Source organism: Triticum aestivum, chromosome 3A (genome assembly GCF_018294505.1).
Source record: "Triticum aestivum cultivar Chinese Spring chromosome 3A, IWGSC CS RefSeq v2.1, whole genome shotgun sequence".
In the NCBI taxonomy this organism is placed as follows: domain Eukaryota; kingdom Viridiplantae; phylum Streptophyta; class Magnoliopsida; order Poales; family Poaceae; genus Triticum; species Triticum aestivum.
The window spans coordinates 280,887,506-280,907,592 of NC_057800.1; the positions used below are offsets into that span (position 1 = coordinate 280,887,506).

General features: G+C 51.3%; 1 protein-coding gene across 2 annotated transcripts in view; it reads right to left on the minus strand.

The window, feature by feature from the left end:
• Positions 1-350: 350 nt before the first annotated feature.
• The window catches only part of LOC123061178 (kinesin-like protein KIN-13A), a 43,592-nt gene continuing 23,855 nt past the window's right edge, over positions 351-20,087 (minus strand). For both annotated transcript variants that reach the window (XM_044484127.1, XM_044484126.1), the window contains 11 exons: positions 14,703-14,936; positions 14,314-14,490; positions 14,082-14,186; positions 12,747-12,824; positions 12,572-12,653; positions 4,080-4,242; positions 2,936-3,271; positions 2,578-2,796; positions 1,872-2,475; positions 1,730-1,795; positions 351-988 (listed from right to left, as the gene is read on the minus strand). In XM_044484127.1, the coding sequence (XP_044340062.1) occupies positions 806-988; positions 1,730-1,795; positions 1,872-2,475; positions 2,578-2,796; positions 2,936-3,271; positions 4,080-4,242; positions 12,572-12,653; positions 12,747-12,824; positions 14,082-14,186; positions 14,314-14,490; positions 14,703-14,936 (2,247 nt within the window). In that variant the 3' untranslated portion in view covers positions 351-805. The remainder of the gene's footprint in view (positions 989-1,729; positions 1,796-1,871; positions 2,476-2,577; positions 2,797-2,935; positions 3,272-4,079; positions 4,243-12,571; positions 12,654-12,746; positions 12,825-14,081; positions 14,187-14,313; positions 14,491-14,702; positions 14,937-20,087) is intronic.

A 20,087-nucleotide genomic window follows, 5' to 3' on the forward strand; every position in this document is an offset into this window, starting at 1 on the left:
GGAGATGGAGCGAGGACACACTGGTGCAGGACAGGACGAGGTGCAGTTGTACCGAGGTGCAAATGCCGGACAAGGGGCAGGTCGCGTCAAATTTGAAATTCAAATGGGCGAGGTTAGAAATGACTATTCACACTGTTTTGACAGCTACCGGAAAACACAAAAACGTCTGACATTAAGTTACAGAGGGAGTAACACTCGACAAATTCCTTAACAAACATTTCTTCCGTAACAAAACTTTAAATCTATAGTACTGAATCGGTTTTGAGAATCTACATGCAGTGTAATTAAATCTACTCAGCTAGAAAATCATACTAGCCAGTTGAATGCTCAAGCTAAATACACCGTCCAAATGACGAACCATGTCCCAGATTCTTGCCACTTAAATATTCCTGAAGATCTTACTGCAATGTTGCCTTTCTTGATACACACAATACAACAACAGTTTCTATGTTGCCAAGGTACAAGTATAATTTCCTCATCTTCAAACACCAGTTACACTATATTCATACAAAAAGAATGTGGCAAGAATGACAAATCATGCCACCACCGGGAAAAAAAAGAATGAAACAACCCTTTGAAGAAAAGAGAAAAAATGAGCAAACTGCAGGGAAAACCTCAAAACCAAGCGCCTGCACGACTCCATTGTACTCCATTCCAGGTTCTCATTTCCCAGGTTTTTAGACTCAGTTCTTCAAGCTCTTAAGTGAAATGTGATCACATGGGAGATCAGAATAAAACATACCTCCCGCTCACGGCTCCTTGCAATTCATGACAAGCCAAATGGTTTTAAAAAAAATCGGTTAAACTATCTTGATGGTTTCTTACGGCTAAGGATCTCCTCTTCTTTGAGGCGCTGTTGAAACCTTGCTAAGCGTGCCTGGAGACTGACCAAGCCGGACGCCTTCCGTGACAGGAGAAAATTCAGTTGTGCCACATAATTGTCAATAAGGCTACCTGGTTGGTCAACATCTGCTAATAGGTTCATCTCCTGCAACACAACGGCAAGTGGTGTTAAGCAATCATGTAGTGCTGAAATAACTGCAAAACTGTGACTAGTGTTAACTGTTAAGCAGTGGTCATCTGAAATCAGTAAAAAAAATGTTTGAAGGTACATAATTTGTAACTTCAGTGGTTGCATTACAAGTTGGTGTTTGGTTAAATAAGACTAGATATATAGTAAGTAATGGTATGATAAGAGTGTAACAGCGTGTACCAAATGGAACAATTATAGTCGGACGGTTTCACAACTGTTGCATAACAAAGAGATGGGAAGTAAGCTGCAAATATTAGGTTTGCTTTTACAAGAACTCAGTTAAATTGACGAGGACATCCTTACCATTGTTACACCCACAACCCCTACCACACTACACATGTTAGGTTCTAGAGAAACAAGGACCAATCGCTAGAGCTCCCGCACACTAATTAAATTATCAGGTGAATAAGATGCTGCCTAAATTAGATATGTTTGTATTGCTTATTATTCATGGACAAGAGTGATGAGCATTGGAGCATGATCAAGCATGGAGATGAAGGCGGGTGCGCAAGGAAGGAAATGGAGCTTCAGCAGAGATTCCAGGACTTTGAAGCCACCATAATGGCATGTTTACACCACAAGCAACGCAACGCTCAACAACAGGTAAGAAGACACATCATGCACGCAAGATCAGATAGCAAGAATATCAGAAAACACAAAGACATTTATGATGTAAATTGAGTAAATGTAGCTTACTTCCCGCACTATTTCCATAGTATTTTCAATTTCCTTTCTGTGAGCTGCTATCAATGCCTCCTCTTCCTAACAAAAATAAACGTTGGTATCAGCTCCACTTCCGTAAAATTAAACAATTTTGACTAAGAAGGTATTATTTTACCTCAAGTATTGCATTTATTTCCTCATCACACGAACTTTCCTTTTCAGATTGTCTCGAGGAAACCTGTGATGCCGAAGTAGACAGTGGTCTTTGCTGCTGCTGTTTCAGTTGCTGTTTGTGAACAATCCGATTTACATCTGCCCCATTTTCCTTTTTCACGTAGTTGTTCTGCCTTTCAGATTTGTCCTCCCTATTAGCTTTTCTCCGAGGAGGTGAGCCTTTTGTAACTTTATCTTCTTCTTGTGAATTAACTGAATTCTGAAGTGACTGTGCTTTACTACTATAACCAGTCGGGTTAGATTTGAAATCAATTCTCCCCCTATCATTCAAACTAGATGTTGAACTAGTTTCTTCCCTTCCTCTATGAGGATAACTTGGAATCATACTAAATGAGTTCCTATCAGGATCCACTGAAGAACTCATATAGATTTCAACAACACTCCTTGAAGCATCAATATGTCTGTTCTCTTCAATCTGGTCCACAGTTTCTTCAGCTTCACCTGATAATGGATATGATGTATGGGTAGATTCCTTGCTGGAGGACACAAACTGCCCACTGAACTGCTCTTTTTTTGAGTTGCCACTTTTCGAGAGGCTCTTAACCCTGCTTGTTGAGCAGCTATATCGTTAAAACCTGATAACTCAATGTACATCCAAATTATCAAACACAACATGTAAATTTAATGTCATTTAAAGGGAATATCACCTGTCAGCATATCTTAAGGTATTTAGCGTGTGTTCACATGAACCTGAACCCGGTGAGATGCAAGAAATCATTACTGTTCGAGAGTTACCAACAAACGAATCACGAAGCACCTCGGTTAGCTTGCTTCCTCTGAAAGGAATATGTATCTGATCATTATCCAGTGCCCGAATGCATTCCTTGAGAGCCAAAAGGCTCTTGTTTATTTCTGCACCCTCAATTCTGGCACAAGTAGAAAGTTAGAAGGCAGAGGACTGTAATATGTTGGTATTTATGGAAACATTGCAAGTAAATGGAAAAAGATACAGCTGGAGCATGCCAGAAAGACAGAAGTCAGTATCTATCGGATGAAAATAAGTACCTTGTCTGCTTGTCATTATCTGTTGTATCAGCACCACGCTCGCTTCCAGCAAGGTCTATAAATGACAATTTTCCCACAAGCTTTGTATTTTTAGCTTCATTAGCCTCACGATCTCTCTGTCTTCTGGTCTCTGTCACTGGGATATGCTTCTTCACAGCTAATTGCAGAATGGCGTGAGATCGTGATGACTCTTCGTTGGCCCCAGTTGATCCTGTGCTTCTCGAGGCATTTCCTCTCTCAATGTATTCTTTGACAATCCGGACATCAGAAACCTCAAATTCCTGTAAGCCGACAATGCAGACCTGTTTCTTTCCATCTTCCCTAATGCAGAGTGGCCTAGAAAAACATAGAAAAAATGCAGCTCAAATTCAACCACAGAACCAAGTAAAAGGTAGAAGAAGTCCCATTAAGCATACAAAAACAAGTCACAAAAGGCAAGTTACTGAAGTGTATGTCAAAAGCAAAGTTTCATTTCAATGCTGAATTTAAACAGCTGTAGCTAATCACCGTACTTCCTCCAATCCAAAATGCAAGTCTTTTAGGACACGGCACAATTTTCAAGATGGTAATATCAAGTTTGACATGGCACAAGTTTCTGTGCAAACCTGTTCCCTGTACATTACAAACTTATATTTCATGGTAAATCTAGTAATATCAATATAAAAGATCAAACTTGAAAATATTTCACTTGTAAATTCCTAAAAAGACTTGCGTTTTGGATTGGAGGTAGCATTTAGTAAGAGTCATCACCTGCATTAAGTTCCCCCTAATAAAAAGTGGCAGTATTTCCTATGATCAGCAAAAACCTCGTTCCATTAAGCCCAAAACTACTTGCATGATCATTGTTAACCAGTGGCCAATAGGTAACCATCAGTTCATACATATATGTGTGTATGCCCATGCTTGTATGCAAGAACAGAAGTTTTTCCAGCACTCCTAAGATAGTCTTAGCAATGTGACAACAGGAACATGGGTGCACATATATACATGCACAGAAAAATGGGCAAATTAAATGCATTATAGCTGCATACTATCCACAGATAATATACATACAATTAATTTCAACATCACATTGACAACACACAAAGGCAATAAGTTTACTATGCCAAATTAGATAGTATAAAAATGGAGTGCGGCGATCAACCTCCTTTCGCTCAAAAGGTCATAAAGCTTCCCGCCATATATCTCAAAGTAGCTAAGCCACAACTTGAAATTTTGACTCAGGTACACAGGTTGATGCAAAAGATGAACCATATCCTGTGCAGCCCTTAGAGGTAGGGGTTGCATTGTATATGTCTTACCACTACCTGCACATGGAGGATTAGCAATGCTGCAAAGCGAGACTGGCAAATCAAACTAGGAGTAGGTGTACAGGAATGATTCGTAATTCATGAGCCCAGTGCCATCTACAACATAGCATACAGATCAAAAAGATGAATGAAGGACAGCATCAAGCATATATAGCACCTTCAGATACCATAAAGATAGAAAGTTCAGGCTGTATTAATTTTAAGCACCTTTTTAATAATGCTTCTAAGATCAAGGATCACATATTGAACTATCAAGCTGCCATGTTACAATCAATTTTAAATACTAAACTTTCCGTCTTTTTTCCTTCCATGAAGTATGAAATCATGATAAGTGTCTATAGGCCATGTAGAGCCAAACACTTGAGAGTCGGACGTCCAGAGAATTTTAAGTGCAATATAAACAGAATTGTAGGAAGAATCTATGCGGCTAAGACTGGAACAGCTCGAATTTCTAATTACTCTAGGCGGCTAAGACAAAGAAAATACTTTGATTGGCTTCCTTTATTCATCGGGATCAAGTCCCTTCTTATAGGTGAACTAACTTGGCCATCAAGGCAAAACTAAACTGATTACAATCTGGACTCTTTCTCTCTTAATCTAACCTGCCTACAAGATTTTAACTAACTGAATTCTGACTGAAGAATTTGATCTAATAAGCCTAACTTGGACTTGTTACTCTTGAGGATTGAGCATCGTCTAGACGCTTAGGTGTCTGTTCAAGAGCATCCAGAGTGTGGACTGTCGAAGAACTAGTCTCTGGCGATTACCTCAAGTTGGGCGGGTTCTAAGTGAAATTAGCTCAAGTAGACTAAGACGAGGACTTTCGTGTTCTCAGAGTTGTGGCTCAGTCTCTCCATCCCAGACGTAGAGTTGTGCCAGCAACTTGAACTGGGGTAACACATCGCATTGTCTTATCCGAGCAAACAAACGGGCTCTATTTCTTCGCACTGTGTTACTTTCAGTAATTCCTACGTGTTTCGAAGAACTTCCCATGTTTCCTTTCTTTATGATTGCTGTGAACACTGTGCTGAGAACTATCTTATTCTGTTGCATGCTAAACGTTTAGCTTTGTTCTCTGTTTGTTCATTGTACTGAAGACTATATGTCTATTTGTCAGGCATGTTTACTTGTACTGCTAATTAGTAAGTCTTCTATCTAGCTTGGTAGTGACCCTTCCCCGGACCCTACGCAAGCGGGAGCTACATGCAGCGTGCTGCCCTTTTTTTTCTCTATCTAGCTTGGTATTGTCTTTGACTCAGTTATTTTACCTTATCACTGCTGTCGATGACCTCTTGTAGATGTTTCTGATACCAAAATTGGAAGAACTCAAATTCTAAGTACTCTAGGCTGCTAAGGTAAAAAAAAGTGCTTTGAATTGGCTTCCTTTATTCATCAGGTTTAAGTCCCTTCTTATATAGGTAAACTAACTTGGCCAACAAGGCAAAACTAAACTGATTACAATCTGAACACTTTCTCTCTTTATCTAAACTGACTCTGCAAGCTTTTCACTAATTGGATTCTGACTCAACTCGAGGCTACAGAAACAGTCTCCCCTGCTACTCATGCCTCCTATGGTGGTTCCTTTGGTACATTGGTGTGGGTACTATGGCTATAGGTCTTGCCCCATGTAACAAATACCAAAACATAACAAATCATAAGCACACTGAGGACATGATTTACCAGAAAGTCTACATAAATTACAACTTAAGTGTTTTAGCTTGGAACCAGCATTTTTTTTTCGAGAAAACGCAGAAGATTTGCGTTTCATTGTATTGAAAAGGGGGGGGGGGGGTTTGTAACAATCCTCCTAGGAGGCGAGTTGTAGGGCAAATACAAGGGCATTAGTGAACATCCCAGGTTTGGGGCAGGATGACCCGGAGGCCAAGGGCCCCAGCTCTGGCCCAAAGGGCAGCCTCAGCCTTGATCGTGGCAATCAGGGAGGTGACCAAAGGGCGGTCTCCCTCGAAAACGCAGCCATTGCGATGTTTCCAGATCATCCATGGCACGAGCAGAGTGGCGGAGGCGAGGCCTTTGTGCATCGGCTTGGGCGCATTCCGTTTAGCCAAGCGCCACCAGTCGTGAAGCGAGGCGTCGTTGTTGGGTGGCGGACACGGGAGGCGCAGCCACGAGAGGATCTCATGCCACACCTGACGAGCGAAGGGGCATCCGAGGAGAAGGTGGTGCAGTGTCTCTGGGGCCTGATCGCAGAGCGGACAGCAGGGTGGGTGAGGCAGGTTACGGTGCGCTAGGCGGTCGGCAGTCCAGCAGCGGTCGAGGCTCGCAAGCCAGTGGAAGAAGCGCACCCGTGGTGGCGCCCAGCACTTCCAGGTAAGCCTCCAGGCCTGGCAGTGGGCGGAACCGTGAAAGGTGGCGAGGTAGGCCGACTTGGCTGAGTACGCGCCATCCTCGGTCCACTTCCAGCGGAGGCGGTCCGGCGTGGAGATTGGTTTGGGCAATCAGGCGCCAGAGGCAGAGGTATTCACCAATCTCCAGGATGCCAACCGTGCCCTGTATGTCGGTAGCCCATTGGTTTGCGTGGAGGCCGTCGGCGACGGTTCTGGACTTGCGGCGTCGTTTGGGGATGCAAGCGTAGAGGAGAGGCGCGATCTCGCTAACGGCGCGGCCATTGATCCAACGGTCCTCCCAAAAGAGGGCGCGCAGCCCGTTCCCGATCGTCATGGTGGTGGACGCGAAGAAGAAAGCTCGCTCCTCGTGCGAGAACTGCAGGTCGAGGCCGTGCCAAGCCCTCTCATCGACGTCGCGGTTGAGCCAAAGCCAGCGGGTGCGCAGGGCGAGACCGGTGCGCTCGAGGTCGTGCACGCCAAGGCCACCGAGCTGGATAGGGCGACATACGCGCCGCCAGTTGACATGGCAGTTGCCACCGTTGGCATCGGCGCGGCCAGCCCAAAGGAAACCTCGCTCGATCTTCTCGAGTAGCTTGAGGGTCTTTTTTGGCGGCGCAAGCACGAGGAGCTGGTGGATGGGGATAGCGCTCAGGACGGCCTTGACAAGGGCCAGCCGGCCAGCCTTGTTCATGAGCCAGGCTTTCCAGGAGGGAAGCCGCCTGGCCACCTTGTCGACGACGGGCTGCAACTGGGCGGTGGTGGGGCGACGCAGCGTGAGAGGGATGCCCAAGTACGTGATCGGGAAGTCGACGATGGGGCACCCCAGGCGCTCGGTGACAAGGGCAGCTTCATCGGTGCCGCCTCGGATGAGGGCCGCGGCACTCTTCTGATAGTTGACCTGGAGCCCCGGTGCGCGCCCAAAAAGGCGCAAGATCTCCTTTACCGCCGTGATGTCGCCTGGCGTGGGGTGGCAAAAGAGGATCACATCATCCGCGTACAGGGAGATGGCGGTATGGCGCGGCGGGGATGGAGTGGTTGCATGACTCGGAGCTCGATGGCGTGGTGGAAGAGCCTCCCCAACGTGTCAACAGCCAAGACGAAGAGCTGTGGGGACACGGGGTCGCCTTGACGCAGCCCACACCTATGCCAGATCGGAGGTTCAGGGGGGCCGTTGAGGAGGACTTTAGTGCTGGCCGACGACAGAAGGAGGGCGATCCAGTCGAGGAAGCGATTGCCGAAGCCGTGGCATCGCAGAACATCGAACAGGAACGGCCAGGAGATGGAGTCGAAGGCGCGCGCCAGGTCAAGCTTCAGAAGCACGCGTGGGGCGCCAAGCTGGTGCAGAAGCCGCGCGGATTGACGCACCAGGGTGAAGTTGTCGTGAAGGCTTTGGCCAGGGATGAAGGCATTCTGGACTTTGCTGACGAGGCTATTGAGCTTGGGCGCGAGGCGGAGTGACAGCAGCTTGGCGAGGACCTTGGCGACAAGATGAATCAAACTTATGGGTCTGTAGTCCCCAAGGCCGCTTGCATCCGCGCGCTTGGGAAGAAGAGTGATAAGCGCCTGGTTGAGGCAGCTGAAACCGCGGCCGCGGAGCGCATACACTTGCTCGAAGATCTTCAAGAGGTCCTGCTTGATGATGGGCCAGCAAGAACGGAGGAATTCCGCTGTGAATCCGTCGGGGCCAGGCGCTTTGCGCGACGGCAAGTGCTTGATGGCCTGCCAGACCTCGTCCTCGCTGAAGGGCGCGTCAAGATCATCCAGGCAAGATGGCACGATGAGCTGCGAAAGGTCGATGGTGCAGTCCCGTGGCACGTCAGTCCCAATCAGAGCATCAAAGTGCGCAAAGGTCGCCGCGGCCATGTCGCAAGGGTCGGTGAGGACAGCGCCATCGACCGATAGGGAATGGATCCAGTTCTTCTGCTTGCGGAAGGAGCACTGGCGATGGAAGAACGAAGTGTTCGCGTCACCATCTTTAAGGGACGCGATGCGCGCGCGCTGGCGGGCGATGGTTCGCTCGAGGGAGACGAGGCCCAGGTAGGAGAGCTTGAGCTGGCGACGCAACCAGTCCTCATGCGGCGACAGCAGCCTATGTTCCAGCGCAGAGTCAAAGCGTAGGAGCAGCTCACGGGAGATCGCGAGCTGGTCACGCACGTTGCCAACCGAGCGCGCGCTCCAGCTTGTGAGTTTGCGCGCGGTGGCCTGCATGCGTCGCATGAAGCACCGAAAAGGATCAGCGTCCTCCACCGAGTTCCATGGGCTGGCGACAATCTCCTGGAAGCCGGCGAGGCGCGTCCAGAACTCCTCGAAGCGGAAGCGTCGATGCACCGAGTGCATGGGCGAGCAGTCCAGCAAGAGGGGGGCGTGGTCAGAGACGACCGTGGCCAAACAGCGCAGGTGACACTCACCATGCATTTCCTCCCAGTCCGCGGAGCACATCACCTGATCAAGATGGACCAGGGTAGGCCCAGGGTAGGCGGGTTCTGCTCATTGGACCAAGTATAGCGCCGGCCGTTGAGATAAATCTCCTTGAGCACGAGGTCGTTGAGAACACGCCGGAAACGACCCATCATACGTCGGTTGAGGTTGCCGTTGTTCTTGTCTTCATCCCGATAGATGAGATTGAAGTCGCCGCAGATAAGCCAAGGCCCGGGGCACGTAGCACGCACATCGCGGATTTCGTGGAGGAACGCGATCTTTCCCAGGTCACCTTGGGGTCCGTAGACAATGGTGAGCCACCAGGGCACGCTGAAGCCATCGGTGGTCGCGACCCGGGCCGAGAGAGTGTTGGTGGTGAACATCGGGTTCGTGATGGACACGGCCCGGCTCTTCCAAGCCAACAGAATCCCACCACGAGTGCCGATCGCAGGGAGGTAAACGTACTCATCAAACTCGGAGCCCAACGTCTCGAGGACAGTCGACGAGTAGATGAACTCCATCTTAGTTTCCTGGAAGCAAGCGATCGAAGCGCTGGAGGTTACAATAAGCGAGCGGATGGCGGTGCGCCTTGCGCGAAAGTTTAAGCCGCGGACGTTCCAGTTGATGATGCGGAGGTCGTGATCCATTGAACAGAAGTCGACGGATGGGCACGCAGCAGTGCGGCTATGTTGCGATCGGGCTGCCAGCAATCACCGTGGTGATAGGCGCTGTGGAAGGATCAGAGGGCAGCTCGCGGCCGATTAGCGCGGCGATGGCCTCCAGGACGGTGTGTGGGAGAGGCGCGGCGAAAAACCCCTCGTAGGCCTTCATGGCTTCAGCAGAGATCACCTGGTCAATGCCGATGATGCCCAAGGTACGAAGGAGCTGGACCTGCGCACGGCGCTCAGCGGTGGGCGGGGCGGCCGTTTTTGCCTTCGCGATGGAGGCAGAGCGACCACGCCGCGGCGAGAAGTTCAAGGGCTGTCGTCGCCGTTTGCGTCCAGGGTTGGGAAGGGCTGGACAGGTTTGCTTGGTGGTGGCGGCGAGGAAGTCTCCCAGGGTCCAGGAGCTGATGGAGCTGGCGCGCTGGCGAGATCGACGCAGGGTAACAGGCGGCGAGGCGAAGCGTGAGGCGCTGCCGAACTGGATCGCGTGGGGTGCAGGGGCTGGAGCGGGCGACGAAGGGCCTGGGTGGGTTGACGATGGTGGGCCTGGAGGGGGGGTGAGCCCATCAATGCCACCAGCCACGGGCTGGGGCCGCTGCAGAATGCGCCGGGGCGACTGGGCCGAAGAGGGGGCGCGGCCCAGCTCGGGCCTGTCGTTGGGGGCAGCAGGGGTTGGGAGCATGGCGGTTCGAGGTTCCCGCGCGCTCTCCCGCAGTGCGCAAGTGGGGCTGGGTCGCAGGTCAGCCGGGCCCGCGGCAGCAACAGGAGCTGACGAGGGCGAAGCCCCGCTTTGCCCCGACAGCGGATCATCCTCGGGGGCAGTTGGGCGCTTCGCGGGAAGGGAATCTAGGACCTCACCGGTGGAGGACAGGCCGTCTTGATCCCCAAGCGCACATGGACCAGTCGTTGGTGGCCCTTCCCTGGTTGGGTTGTCCCCCTGCGCGCATGGTGACACGCGAGACAGGCTCAGCGCGGGCCCGGCAGCAGGAGGAACGCAGATTGGCACCAATGCGCTGGGGCCAGCTGGCGAGGTAGGCACCACCAGTGCTTGGGCGGGTGGCGCGGCCGGCCTCGGATCCACCGCAGCCACAGCTTTTGCGAGCGCAGCCAGAACCCTTGCACGCTTTTGCTTTCCTCCCCGCTTTCCTCTTTTGGCTCTGCGACGAGGGGGTGGGGCCCAGCCACTTTGGGCCATGCAGCCATGCATCTCGCAGACCCGTGTACGGACGGCGGCGCAAGCGAAGCGGTGGTGGCGCGGGATGCAGGCCAGCCGTGGGCAACCGCCAAGCCGTCGGCGCGCGAGCGACCATTTGGGCGCGTCCAGCCGGCCGAGTCGACAGCCATGCCATCCGCGCGTCCGTCAGGTGCGTTGGCCGTGCGGCGGGGCTTCCGGCCACGCCTTCGCTGGTGGCCACGCCCAGGGCCGTTGCCTGCATCATCGTTGGCATGGCCGTTGGCGCGGCCGTTGGCGATGCCGTCAGCTAGGCAGGGGAGGGGGGCAGACCTGATGAGTTGGACCGAGATGGGGTACTCGAAGGTGCGGGTGACTGGAGGCAGGCCAGGGCGGGCGGCGGGGACTTGCTCCACGATCTCTAGGATGGCCGCCCGGCGAATGGTGGCCGGGTCATGCACGCACCCATCAAGCCGGAACGTGGCAAGGTCAGCGCGGGAGCGTGTGTCCGGATGAAGCCGCTCAATCCAGCAGCCAGCCCCCAGGATGTGCTCGGCGGTGGACAGGTGCCATGCCTGCGCAGGGATGCCGCGGAGCTCAAGCTGTACAGAGTACGCGAAGCTGCCGGCAGTGGCGTGGGCGAGCTTGCACCATGGGCGAAGGAGCAGGGAGAAGTTGTCGGCGTTGATGAGATGGTCGCCGGCCATGCAGTCCATGGTTCGACGCGAAGAGAAGATGATGAGGAAATCTTCCGGGGCATGGCAGTGGACGATGAAGTCGTCGGGTTGCAGGTCGAACAAGGCGTGCAGGGTTGTCTCCACCTCGGCCAGGGAGACGAAAGGCCTGGTGCCGGTAACGGTGGCCACCATGCCGCGCGACAGCACCTCTTCCGCCTCCTCCATCTCAATGGAGCGGGGGATGGTGGCCCGTACCGGCGCGGCGGGGGGCGGCCGGGGCGTGGACGAAGGCGGGGTGCAGCGAGGCGGGGCGGCAGGTGCCGGGGCCTGGGCGGCCGGGGGCAGAGCGCGGCAGTCGCCAGCCAGCAGCGTCGTGCAGCCACTGGACTCGTGGCCGGAGATGAGACAGCGACGGCAACGCACAGGGTTGGTGCAGCCGCGCACCCGGTGTCCCGGGTCAAGGCAGCGAAGCAGAGCCCGGCGACTTCTTCCGGCGAGGGGATGCGTCTGCGGCGCGGAGGGGTTGGGGCGGCTGGGCGCCACGCGCCCTGGCGGCGGTTCCTGCAACGCGGCTGCTGGAATCCATCGGCGTCCAGCACTGGTCCGCCAGTGGCGCGGTGAACCTCCGAGCGGGGGCCGAGGCGGGCAGAAGCAGGGACGCGAGCGGCCGGCGCGGCCGAGCCGCAGGGCACAAGGGCCGTCGAAGCAGGGGCTGGGCTCGACGGCGCCGGCGCAGGGCTGCGCGGGGTCGGCGGGGTTCTCACGACGTCGCGGAAGGACCGTGAGCCGGAGGACTCACCCGCGTGCCCGTGCCAGCGATGGCGACCGTCGGGGCTGGAATCCTCGGAGCAGGCGCCGTCGGAGGACATGGCAGCCGGAGGCGCGGGAGGGCGACAGCAGGGGAGGAGGGCCGCCGGCGAGGGCTCTACGGCGGCGAGGTTGGTGGAGGGGCTAGGCTAGAGGCGCGGGAGGCGAGGGGAGGGGGTGGGAGCGGAGCGTAGCCATCATGCTAGGGATCAATTAAAATATCTGGAACCAGCATTATCTAACCTGTTTGGCCATATGCAAAGCATGTTGCTTTGGTCCTTTGGAAAATTATTGGTATAATGGGCTCCACAGTCTCCCGGTACACCTGCTCAAACAACCCAGCAACTTATATGCTAAGAATAACATGTTGAAAAAGAGAAAAGGAGACAGCCATTGATGATGGTTAGGAAAGTAGTACCTCGTCATTAGTTACAGCCTCATCCAGGACAGCATCAAAGCAGAATTCATGTTTGTCCACATAAGCCGTCAAATCCACCTTCCAGTGGAGACTTCGTGTTAGCCCAAATCACATGATAAGCTAAAAAGGCTTGTGATTGACAGTTTTATTATTGATAAGTATGCATGACAGTTCAGTGTTGCATCTTATACGGACATGCTTCTTTTTGTCAGCAAAATGAGGACACACTGCCAAGAAAATAGCAATACATGGAATAGTTTATCTCCAGCAATCCTGTTATGTAATACTCCTCTGCTCCAAAATATAAGGTGTATTTTTTTTTTCTTTCAAAAAGTCAAACTTCTCTAACTTTGTTTAAGTACCTGTTCAACAGGCCTCCGCTCCGCAGCTCAGCTCCTGGAGCGGCTGGAGTAGCTGCGGAGTGGCACTGAACGCGTTGGCTCCATGCTCTCCCAGAGCGGAGCGGAGCGTAGGCCATTTTTTCGAGTGGAGGCTTGCCAAACAGGCTCTAAGTTTATACAGAAATCATTAGATATGCCGTGAAATACATTTTCATATTTATTTATGTAGCATTGTAGATGTTGATATATGTTGCTATAAACTTGGTCAAACATAGAAACATGTGACTTTTGAAGAAACTAATACACCTTATATTCTGGAACAGAGGGAGTATAATTAACCCCCATAGGTGAGAATGTAGTTTTTGCCAGTCATACAGTTGTACATAGCAACAATTTTACGTACATATAATGTTTTATAAACCCATAGAATATTCCAGACCCCACCTTGTGTGGGAGCTTTAAGCACTGGGTACGCCCTTTTATGTCTAAGATACTACTGACGGGGTGAAACTGTGAAAGGAAAGATAGTGCACCATTGCAGGATGTAGATAGACGCTGATAAGCACATAAAGGAATTCAAATGCCCAGAAGAAAGATTCTTTTGCATTAAATGATTTAAACTCTTCGTATAAATGTTGCATGAAAAAGATAGGTTGGATTATCTATAGGCTGTAAACGTACTTGTTGATGCACATCATAATTCATGGCCTAAATCATATTGGCATTAAAATAATATATAGTGTTTATGTATTGCAATAAATGTCATACTGCAAACAAGACTACAATAGGCATGATGGAAAACATGGAAGGAGTAAATGGATTGTCTCTCTTACTACATTTGCCTCTACTGTCTCTCTTACTACATTTGCCTCTACTGCATCACAAGACATCTACAAGTCCCATAGAAAGATGAAACACAAGAACCAAATAATTTCATCTATTGAACTATTGCAGACATAATGAAGAATACCAATGAATGGATGAAAGATGGTACCTTTAATTTAGGTTCATGAACAGTCAAGAATTGAGAATTATGTACATCTATTACGTCATCCTCCTTTCGAGATATTTCCTTTCTGTTCAGAGGCCTCTTCCTTACCTGACATTGTTACTAGTATTAACTGAATAATAGTTTCACTAACAATAAGAAACAAAGAAAAGACTGAATTGTGACTTCATTGCATAACTGTAGACATAGTAGAAGTACTTGGAAGTGATCAACGCACCACAACTTTAATCTTTGCTACATTACTTTCTTTAGTATTGCTATCTTTTTCGCTTGTGATTGCACCACCATAATTTTCTGATAGACCTTGCTGGCTTCCTGATATTATATCGTCCTCATCGTCATCAGTTTCCTTTGGCACAAAGGGTGAAGCTTCAAATGGTTCTGATGCTACATTCTGACAACAAAGAGACCATAGCTGGATTAGACCACGAAGAAGTTATTTTGAAGAGCAGAAATCAAGATTTGGACATCACATGTGTTTGAATCCCTTTGTCACATGCAACATCACCCTAGTTTCTAAAAGGAGCAGGCATGCACAATGAGCAGATGCCGATAATAACATGTGGGCATAGAAAGTTATTTTGCTTATACTAACTAGAGTAATACCTCAGAAAGAAGCTCACTGTCATCCATTGCATGAAGATCCAAAAGGCCAGCTCCGTATTCACCTCTAAGTTCGGGTGAGTAGAATCCATTTATGGGGGGGCCACCACTGAAGCTCTGGGTTGTCGGTGTGTATGGCTCAGATATAGGTGCAGATGCTGATTCGCCATTAAAATTCAGGCTCCTTAATAGCATGTAAAGTTTCTGTTTTTCTTCGATCGATTGGGGCCCATACCCCTATCAAATAAATAACAACTGTTGTAAAACTGTATATAATCACTTGGCAACAGCATGCATGTATTGATAAAGCGCTTATCGTTGAACAAGTCAGAAGTCCTACAAGGCTTTAACAGATTAGCAATATTAGACAAAGTGCCCTAAGTGCGAAATATGAACCGAACCACAAATAACAAACAAGGCCTCAACATGAGGACCTCACGCATATACTGTACATGGGTCACCCAAGCACAGGAGTAAGGTCAGACCTTTGCACTAGATGCCATAATCAAAAGTTGATATAATCATATCGACAATGCCACATACATGCCTATGTAGTACAGTAGGTGTTCCTTGAAATTCAAGACGAGAAATTTGACAGTTCAAAAGGGCATTTGATGCAACAAAAAAAAACAGCAGACACAATATTTTTCTGATTTTCTGACTAAGTAATATTTAATTGTTTGCATCATAATAGATCAAATTGCTGAGGTTTCAGCTTAATATACTTGGCATTCAAAGCAAACTGATGTGAATACCATTTAATATGGCAAAAAATGCATCCTCTAATTTGCATCCAAGATACAACAGATTTATGTGTGCACCAGCTCAAGATTATAAAAAAAATCACATCGCGAATCTATTTAAAACGAATAGAGTAATCTCCTAAAAGAGTGGGTGCTATTTTGTGTCCATTCAATCCATCCAGCTTACTTCTTCAAACTGAAGAGATATTCCACCATCCAGGTTAACAGTGTGCAGTTATAAACTAAACTTTCATGTAATGCAGGCAGTTAACAGTGTGCAGTTCTAAACTGAACTTCATGTAATGCAGGCAGTGGTTTCAAAACAGTATGCGGTAAGACACTACCTTCCAGCTAACTAGCAGAACTATCAACCTAACCATTAAGTCTGGCTGTGCCAACCTTCCTAACAGGACTAGAGACAGGCGTGCCAGCCATGTAATTTCACAAGGCGTGATAATCATGAGCATAGTTTTGACAGATTGATCCTTCAGGAACACAACCCCAACTTGCCAGGCTCAGAAACAGCAAATTTCCCACATATGACTCGAATATTTATACATCAGTCATGCAGCAATGTGGGCTTCAAAGCCAGCAATTCTTTTTTTTTCGCGAATACGCAAGCTGCGTATCTTTGCATTGATAGGAGAAGAGTTACAGCAAGGGATTACAACCACGCGCAAGTCATGTACACTAGAGGCATGATCGCGGGCGGTGGAGCAGACAGAACAAGGGGCTGCTCATCCCCCAAACACGCAAAAGGCTAACTCTCAGGTATGATGTTGCTAATCCCTGTGGCGCCGGCCTTGGCCCATAGGCGCGCCTCATCTTTGATGGCTGTGGTGAGACGGGAGAAGGATGGCCTATCGTGATCGAAGACACACCCATTGCGGCGTTTCCAAATCCACCAAGCAGTGAGGATGATGATGGAAGCGAGTCCTTTGCGAGTGGAGGTCGACGCTTGTTCTGTTGAGGTTGCCCACCAAGTCTGGAAGGGGTGTTGCCATCAGGAAGGCTAGTAGGAGCTCTCACCCAGCCGAGAACCTCATGCCATATCAGCCTGGAGAAGGAGCAGCCCGCAAGGAGGTGCTGCATGGTCTCGGGCTCTTGGTCGCATATGGCACACATGTTGTCGTCGGAGAGGCCGTGTCAGGCTAGGCGTTCCGTCGTCCAGCAGCGCTCTTGCATCGCAAGCCACATGAAGAACTTGATGTGAAGAGGTGCCCATGGCTTCCACGTGAGTTTCCAGTGGCCATCACCGCAGGATCCGTAGAAAAGGGCCTGGTAGCAAGACCTGGCAGAGTAGAGGCCAGAGGCCGTCCATCTCCAGTTAAGGGTGTCGGGGGTGGCCGAGAGCTCAACATGCCTGACTTGTCGCCAAAGGTCGACGTACTGAAGCAAGGCCGCGGGGCCCAGTGCTCCCCTGATGTCTTGTACCCAGGACCTGAGGTGCATGGCCTCGCTGACGGTGTGAGATTTTCGTTGGCGTCGAGGTACTAGCGAGTGCACGAGGGGGGCGATCTCAGCCACAGATCTCTCGGCTATCTACTGGTCGCTCCAGAATTTGCAGCTGGCTCCGTTGCCTAGGTGCCAGGTGGTGGACGCCCTGAAGATGGCGGTGACGTCAGTGTCGTGCGGGTTGTGAAGGTGGCTCCAAGATCTCGAGGGGTCCGTGCGTTGCAGCCAAAGCCATCTCGTACGCAGAGCGATTCCGGCGCGGTATAGATCGCGGATGCCCAGCCTACCGAGGGAGATGGGTCTGGAAACCTTCTGCCAGTTGACGAGGCATTTCCGCCGCTTGCGTCTTTGCTTCCGGCCCAAAGGAAGCTCCGGATGATCAGATTGACCCGCTTGAGGATCGATTTGTTGAATGCAATGGCGATGAGGAAGTGTGTTGGGATCGCACATAGGACGTGGCGGACCAAGGCAAGCCGATCACCCTTCAAAAGAAGAGAAGCGCGCCAAGTGGAAAGCTTCTTCTCGAGCTTGTGGACCATCGGAAGAAGGCTCGAGGTAGGTGGCTTGCGGATGGAGAGCGGTAGCCCAAGGTATTGTATAGGGAAGTGCTTGATCGGGCATTGCATCTCAGACTTGATTGTGTCAATGTGGTCATTGCTGCACTGGATTGGCGTTGCGGAGCATTTGTCGAAGTTGGTGCGGAGCCCCGAGGCCACCCCAAACACCCGAAGAAGCTCGCGCACGGTGGCAATATCGTGGCTGTCGGGGTGGCAGAAAATGACGACGTCGTCCGCATAGAGTGAAATGCTCGAGGCCGCGTGGCGCGTCATGAGCCACTGGAGGAGGCCGATGTCGACCGCACGGAGGAGGAGCAAGTTCAGGACGTCGATGACAATGGTGAACAGCATGGGGGAGATAGGGTCGCCCTATCTGAGGCCGCAAGCATGGTCGATAGGTGGGCCAGGGTGGCCATTGATCATGACCCGTGTGGATGCGATGGAGAGAAGGATCGAGATCCAGTCTCACCAACAATGGCCGAAGCCGAGGTGTTGCAGGACCTGCAGCAGGAAAGGCCATGAAACGCAGTCGAAGGCCCGAGCAATGTCCAGCTTGAGAAGCATGCGAGGGGTCTTGAGGTTATGAAGAAGGCACGCAGTTTGCTGAACAAGGAGAAAGTTGTCGTGGATGCACAGTCCAGCGATGAACGCGCTTTCGTTCATGGAGATCATCGAGCTTAGCCTTGGAGCGAGACGCAAGGCGAGAACTTTGGCGAAAAGCTTGGAAATCAGGTGGATGAGACTGATGGGCCGGTAGTCCGAGAAAGAGGCCGCATCGGGCCTCTTGGGTAGCAGTGTGAGGAGGGCCTCGTTGAGCTTTTGGAAGCCGCGCCCGTTCATGGTGTAGAACTTGCCAAAAGCGTCGCAAATATCCTGCTTGATGATGTCCCAACAGGCACGTAAGAACTCAGGGGTGAAGCCGTCAGGGCCTGGCGCCTTCCCAGACGGTAGGCATTTCACGGCTCGCCATATTTCGTCATCGGAGAATGGGGCCTCCAAATCCACGAGGTCAAAGGAATTGACCTGCAGGTTGGTCAGATCCAGGGTGAAGTCGCGCCGAGCGTCGGTGCCAAGGATGTTGGTGAAGTGATTGTAGGCTGCTTCAGCCATGCCCTCATGGTCCGAGACCACCTGGTCACCCACGCGCACGGAGGCTATGTAGTTGCGCTGCTTGCCGTGCGAGGCATGCACCTTAAGCGTCGTCGCTGCGAAGCCAAGCCAAGCGCACGCGCTGTCGCGCAATCGTTCGTTCGAGGGAGGCAAGTCCGAGGTAGGAAGCCTTGAGCCTGCACCTTAGCCAGGCTTCGCCGGCGAATAGAGGTCGTAGGTCCTGGGTTGCGTCAAGACGCGCAATGATCTCACGTGCCACCATGAGCTGGAGGGACACGTTTCCAATGGTACGGGCACTCCAGCGTTGGAGGTGCCTAGCGGTGCTCTTGAGGCGGGAGGCGAGGCGCCGGAAGGGGTCGGGTTCTGATGGCACATCATTCCATCCCTCTTGGACGGCACCCTGGAAACCCTCCATTTTCAGCCACAAGCGTTCGAAGTGGAACCGCCTAACCCCGAGCGGGCGCGCAGCGCAGTCGATGACCAAGGGGCGGTGATCGGATGCGGCAGAAGTGAGGCAGTGCAGCAGACAGCTTGGGTGCTCAATTTCCCAACCGGAGGTGCAAAGAACACGGTCATTGTGCACAAGGGTAGGAGAGTCGCGCTCGCTCGACCACATGTAGCGGCGACCATGGAGTAGCTCCTCATCAACGATGAACCGCCTGAACCTGCTCATGACACGATGGTTAAGGTTCGAGTTATTTTTATCCGCCATGGAGGTGATCATGTTGAAGTCTCCTCCGATGAGCCAAGGACCGATGCGGGAAGCGCGCACGTCCTGTAGATCGACGAGAAGGTCGAGCTTTGCTTGGTCGTCCTATGGGCCATACACACCGGTTAACCACCAGTGGTTGGTGCTGTTCGGGGGGTGACCAGCGCCGTAATGTGATGCTCGCCTATCAACGGGTTGGAAAGGGAGGTCTCCGATCGCCGCCAGGCAAGGAGAATGCCGCCGCGGGTGCCGGTTGCCGGCAGGAAGTAGTAGTCCTCAAACTGTGGGCCAAGAGTGTCGAGTACGATGGAGACCGAGATATGAGCCAATTTCGTCTCTTCGAGACAGACAATGGAAGGGGATGCGGTGGAGATCACACTGCGCACAGCCGAGCGTTTAGCACCGGAGTTTAAACCCCGCACGTTCCAAAAAACTATCTTGAGGTTACAATCCATGGGAAGGGTGGGGGGGGGCGTTGCAGACAAGGCAGCGAGTGTCTACGCCTCAACCAGGCGCGGCTAAGCCCGCTCGGGGCAGGCATCAAGGTTGGAGAAGCTCGGTACTTGCCATCCATATAAATCTGCAAAGGCTTCTATCATGTCCTAAGCGAGTGGTCGCTCGAAGATGCGGGCATATCTGCTCAGCATGTCGCTGGAGATGGGGGCGGCGTCACTCTCAATGAGCCCGAGGCGTCTGAGTAGCACTCGTTTAGCCTTCATTTCCGAGTCCAGTCCGCGGTCGGCCTTTGCAATCCTGAAGCTGCGCCTAGGAGTGAAATTTGGCAGAACCACGTTCCTGCGTCGGCGTGGAGGCG